We start from the raw sequence: 5490 nt of genomic DNA, 5'->3' as shown, positions 1-5490 counted from the left end.
GTACTCTTGGTGCAGTGGTCACTTCACAAGTATAAATGCCTGAGGGGTGTGAGGGGTAAATGTCAAGATTTAAGTCTTCAATAAGGAGTTTTACACATATATACACTTAGATTAGACTAGAGTAGAAATTCTATCTTATATAAAAAAAATCCCACATCATTTTTGAAAGTAATAGTGTTTATTTTCGGTTTTATCTACTTTCAGCAAATAAATTGGTGGTTGAATTCAAGCAAATCCTTTTTTATTTTTTATTTTTTCAATTTAGTTGATATCCATAATTCTTAGGTTAAAAAAAGAAGGATTCAACGATATAGTTTAAAACCCCATATGAAAGGAACTAAGGAAGGAAGTGTCAAAAATTGAATCAGGAACTTACTTTTTTATTTATTTGATTTTTGGTCTAAAACTAACTCTTCACAAACCATAGGTACATGCAGAACCCCTCACTGGAAGAGATCATTCATCTCAATACTACTTACAATGAGACCATATATACATCTAGCTCACATACACATTCTGTAGCTGTCTATAACAAAATTGTAACCTGAAAGCCCTTAAAACCCAAGCAATAAAGAATTTAATTGAAGCAAGAGTTTATTATGTGTATAACAGGTACCTAAAATTGAACTCATATGGCATAACTTGGACAAACTGTGAAAGAGGTTCTTTTTTTCCACTCTCAAGGCACTTAATTGCTTCTTTGGCAAGTTCATTTGGTAACTGAAGGCAGATCCAATCAAGCAATGACTCCAAGTCCTTTGCAAAGTCAGGTAAATACCAATCCAACAACTTTGGGATTGCAAACTTTGTAGCTGAAACTCCAATTGCAGCCTGTAAGAACTCTTTTTTAGCCACTTCCAGTTCGTTCTCAACCTGAGATGCGGTATACACTCTCACCTTCATATGGAGTAGTTCATAAATCAGTAATGCATCATTGTATGGAACTCACTTAGGCACTAGCAAAAGTGGGAATTGAAAGGGTCTGGATTTAGACAATTGGGTGCTAGGAACATATTAGAATTCTTGTATTAGATGAGAAATTATCACAATGAAGGTCAGGAAAGAAGTTAAAAACTTAAAATATATATTGAGAAATATTTTAGTGCCACCAAGTATAAACGAGTGCATTGGTGAATCTATTGCTAGCTTTAAAGTTTCATTGAACTTGGGACCACTGAAGAACTTCATTAAATTTTCTCAAGATAGATGTGGGACTAAGATTGATAACTGAGGCAAAGCTAACTACTCATAAACTTACAGCAGGTGAGGACCAGCTTCCACAGGATAGCGCAAATGTCACCAACGGTTCAGATAACTCTAATCCAAATCTGCTTCTCACTGTCTTCTCATCATTTTTTGCTCCCTTTGAAAATGTCTGGTGGGACTAAAAGTCAGAAATTTGTTGAAAGAATTTTTATTTCAAGTTGGAATTCTTGTGATAGACTTGACATACTACTTACATATTTTGAGTGGTAAGGCAATCTCAGGATGAAATGTTCGATAGTTATTGCATTTAGCAAGTGCTCCCCCACATTTATTGTTGCCTGAGTAGCAAGAAATGGAACTGCATAAATAATTGGCTCTATCCATGTAATGTTATAAATTTTAAGTTTTGTTTGTAACTAACTGAATTCTAAATAGAGACATTCAAGTACTTGATTTGAATACTCTTTGGCTCAGGTGACAGTAGATTAAATATATTGTTACTGTAGCAAGAAGATAAGGAGTTTCTGGGAAAGTCTGTACCTTCTGCATTAAAGCAACAACCATCTCAGGACTTTCTGGTATGCCATATTCTAGGAATGCCTGAAGCAATACAGTATAGTTTAAGGCTCTTTGTTTTACACTTAACAAAGGTACAGAAAAATGCAAGTGTGGAACATAAACTATCACTAACTTAAAAAAAGAAAAAAAAAAAAAAACTTTCATTCATGAGGACCTTGATATGTATTCTCAACAGAACAGTTGACATAATGAAACAAGTATTCATGTAAAGGATTCACATACATTCATCATGCAGGAATTGTAAATGTTTATCCAGAATGCAAGCTTCTCCTGATGGGTATGGCTTTCTAAGTTGACAGAGGCAAGTTTCCCAAGAAGTAGTCTGAAAAAATCAGAAAATAAATTTAATGTGACTTCTAGCATACTGTAGATATCATGAGTAAAATGAGAAACTTTCCTAGTTATATGAAACAGAAAATTTACTTTAATCTGCTAAATAGAAACATAGAATTTGCTGTTCGGTTGAGATTGATTGACCCAGCTTCAATTTGACATAATTTCTTGTATGGACCAATGTCTCTCTTTCCAAATTCTGAACAAATACCATAAGGGTCCCAATAATTTGTTTCTTCACTGCTTTCTCGAGCTGATAAAGTTGAAAAGGAGGGTAAATTTTCTGCACTACTTCGATTTTTCGTAGAACTCAATCTTAGGAGAATGCTTGATAAGCACTTCACAATATTTTCAGAAATTCTATTTGGGCTGTCATTGTCTGACAGTCTGAGTCTTTCATCAAGAGTTTCCCCTTCTAGACTTGCTTGGTCTTTTACTCTGCGTTCTAGCTGGACATTTGAAAATTTATATTCATTTAATTGAATAGTGAATACAAATGAATAAGTAAATATCACCCCCCCCCCCCCCCTTTCCCCCAATCAAAAAAAGACCAAGTGAAAATTATTGAGATTAGTACATACTTGTAAATTCTGAGGATTTAACCGCTTCTCTGCTGATATATGGCTTATGATAGGTCTCTTAACTGGAGTTTTAGTTGTTTGAGATTTATGCATTGAGGATCCCTTTTGGTTCCTTGTTGAATTAGTACATGGTTGGTCCTCTTTTCCCCGACCATCATCTGGGATGAAAGAAGTGGACAAGGCTTCAAATCCTATTTCCAGACGCATGCATGTTCTTAATGTATATGCTTTTATACATTAAGCAGAAAGCTTACCAGAAAGAGACGGTTTATGCCTCCGTAGGGAGGCAGCGGAATCAACCACATTTTGAGTTGAGAACTTGCCTTGCTCCGATTTGTGATTCTTAGAGGGGTATGGGGCATATGAATCAGCTGAATTCTCTACACTTCTTTTTGTGGATGAAATGTGGACAGCTTCCTGATACAGGTCCTGTCTAAAATGCACAACTTGTTCTTCAAGCCGAACCACTTCCTCTTCTAAGACAGCCACCTCAGCCAGAAGCTCCAATGTCTATACAAGCGAAAATCCATCATTAAAGAATACAATTCCTCATTGAAAAATATGAAAATACTCAGACAAACTATTTGCTTTCTCTGTTCTCTACCTTTAAATCTATCAATTCAATTCAATTATCTCTCTCACTACCTTCTTGAACTAAGATTATTGCCACTATAAGCTTAGAATCTAACCATTGATGAACTAATTCACTTGAATTGAACTCTTTGTTAATAAACATAAATAAGGAAAATCTGTTAAAACATAAAACAGAAATGGAATTATGAGTCCAAGCAGATTGTGAATTACTAACATTAATGAACTAGTTCACTTGAATTGAACTCGTTGTTAAGAAACATAAATAAGGAAAATTTGTTAAAACATAAAACAGAAATGAAATTATGAGTCCAAGAAGATTGTGAATTACTAACATTAGCAGGGAGATAAGGGGGAAGACGAGGTAGAGCTCCCAAAGGTCTGTTGAAAGCCCTCTCCAAAGCTCTGTGAACATTCTCTTCGTGCCTAAGCTTCTTCTTAAGCTTATCAACCTGAAAGTCAAAGTTTCAAACTGAACTGTCAAAAACAGAGGAAAATAAATGAATTCCAAACAAATAAAAAAAAAAGAAAAAAGAAAAGGGTCTATGAGAAATTGTATTTATACATCTTGCTGCAAAGCAATTTTTCTTTCCTCGCTGGAAGTCCGTTGACTCCGGGTAGCTTTTGCAGCATCATTTTGCTTTCTCCTCTGCATATCCAGCTTCTCCTTTAAGACAACAATAACACAATCAGCTTCAACAAGAAAAACAATGCATAGGCGGAATTACATGTATGCATAAAGTTGTTCTTTTTTAAACAGAAAGCATATATGGAAATCTATGACCCTTACAAGCTACACAAACAGTGAAAGGGATAAAATCTTTTTATTGGGAAAATTCTGTGAGGACATGGATTCCCAGATATAAAACCATGAAAAAGACACCTTTCTCAGATTCTCATCAAAAAGATTTTACTTTTGCAAAATTTCTGGAGATTTGAGTTTCAACTGAAGCCATATTTCAGGTGAAAACAGTAACCCCCACCACATGTGAATAAATTACACACTTCACGGATTGGAAGTTGCAACATCTACTGTAGAAAACCGTTTTTCAAAAAACATATACTCATAATAATATAAAATTAACTTCGAAGCATTTAAGGATTACTTTTTCTTGTTTCATAGGAGCTTTCATAGACTGAAGCGAAGTTCTGACTCTGGTATTCATGTTTTGAATTCTGTCAAATCTGCAACATCACCACCAAACCCAATTCAACACCATAAGCAACAATCACAAAAACAAGGAATAGCAATAATGAGATAAAGAAACAAATTCAAAGCACACCATTCCAAAAATAGACTAGATTGAATTGCTTTCAATAGAGATGATCAGAGTCAGACCTTCATCAAAGTGTTTCAGTTCATTGACTTTAGCAAGAAACTTGAACGAGTTCAATGCCAACGCAAAAAGGTAGTAGTAAATAACAGCGCAGTGATCACTCCAATCTCAGCATTCCTTGTTTACAGTGAAGTAAAGTGTAAAACCAAAGAATACCCAGATAACAAACGGTCAAGATTTCGAGGTATACGACTTTGGATTATGCAAAAAACATAGAGAATTGTACGTGTGTGGACAATCTATATATGGTCTAGCTGAGTCTATAGCTGTATCTTCCACCGTTTCTTTATTTCAAGAAAAAAAGAAGAAGAGAGAGAGAGAATGAGAGTACGTGTCAGGTAGCTTTGGTGTGAAAGGTAAATTGGTTGGCTTTCTTTGCCAAAAGGCCTAAGTGCAAAGCAAATGCAGGTAAAGCGCAATATAGTACCGTACGCAACAAAATGCTAACGCACTATGGAGACTCTAAATGGTGGTCAGTCAGTTACAACTCTTCTCTGCTTTTGTCACCATGAAATCAGCTTGCAACATCGCTTTATAATCCAATTGTGGTAGATTCTGTCGATTAAATTGGATAAATGTAAAACGCGGTCATAATTGTCTCATGCATGGGATTTTTACATCTTTTCTTTTTATCGTAAGTAGGTTTCACACATATATACATCATTTTTTCTTAGAGTGTGTGAGCCCTACACGGTCATAATTGTCTCATGCATGAGATATTTACATCTTTTCTTTTTATCGTAAGTAGGTTTCGCACATATATACATAATTTTTTCTTAGTGTGTGAGCCCTACATGATGTGGATTGCATAACATTGTGAGACTCACGTGCTCTGAGAGTGAAAATGCATATATATAATAAAT

The 5490-nt window shown here is 35.0% G+C and overlaps 1 protein-coding gene across 2 annotated transcripts; it reads right to left on the bottom strand.

The window, feature by feature from the left end:
* Positions 1–350: 350 nt before the first annotated feature.
* On the bottom strand, positions 351–5135 carry LOC115974231. Of its 2 annotated transcripts, none has more exons than XM_031094482.1 (12): positions 4630–5135; positions 4397–4475; positions 3856–3957; positions 3626–3742; positions 2954–3209; positions 2700–2857; positions 2209–2567; positions 2008–2107; positions 1747–1806; positions 1461–1544; positions 1259–1375; positions 351–897 (listed from the first exon to the last, which is right to left on the bottom strand). In XM_031094482.1, exons 2-12 carry the CDS (start codon positions 4454–4456, stop codon positions 598–600), a joined length of 1713 nt encoding a protein of 570 aa, XP_030950342.1. In that variant the 5' UTR covers positions 4457–4475; positions 4630–5135; the 3' UTR covers positions 351–597. The 2 variants fall into 2 exon arrangements, with proteins under 2 accessions (XP_030950342.1, XP_030950343.1); XM_031094483.1 differs by having other exon boundaries at positions 3856–3954.
* Positions 5136–5490: the final 355 nt, after the last annotated feature.

The sequence above is a fragment of the Quercus lobata genome, chromosome 2, assembly GCF_001633185.2.
Source record: "Quercus lobata isolate SW786 chromosome 2, ValleyOak3.0 Primary Assembly, whole genome shotgun sequence".
Taxonomy (NCBI): domain Eukaryota; kingdom Viridiplantae; phylum Streptophyta; class Magnoliopsida; order Fagales; family Fagaceae; genus Quercus; species Quercus lobata.
Note: the sequence above shows the minus strand (reverse complement) of the source record. Positions and strands in the feature narration are given on the sequence as shown.

Bases quoted from the DNA above. Each gene is read 5' to 3' on its own strand.
- LOC115974231 (XM_031094482.1), bottom strand. From the start codon at position 4,456: ATGAATACCAGAGTCAGAACTTCGCTTCAGTCTATGAAAGCTCCTATG. The intron at 3,743-3,855 runs GTATAAATACAA...TTTGACTTTCAG, and splicing joins AAATTGCTTTGCAGCAAGAT to GTTGATAAGCTTAAGAAGAA. The intron at 2,568-2,699 runs GTATGTACTAAT...TCAAATGTCCAG, and splicing joins TAAATCCTCAGAATTTACAA to CTAGAACGCAGAGTAAAAGA.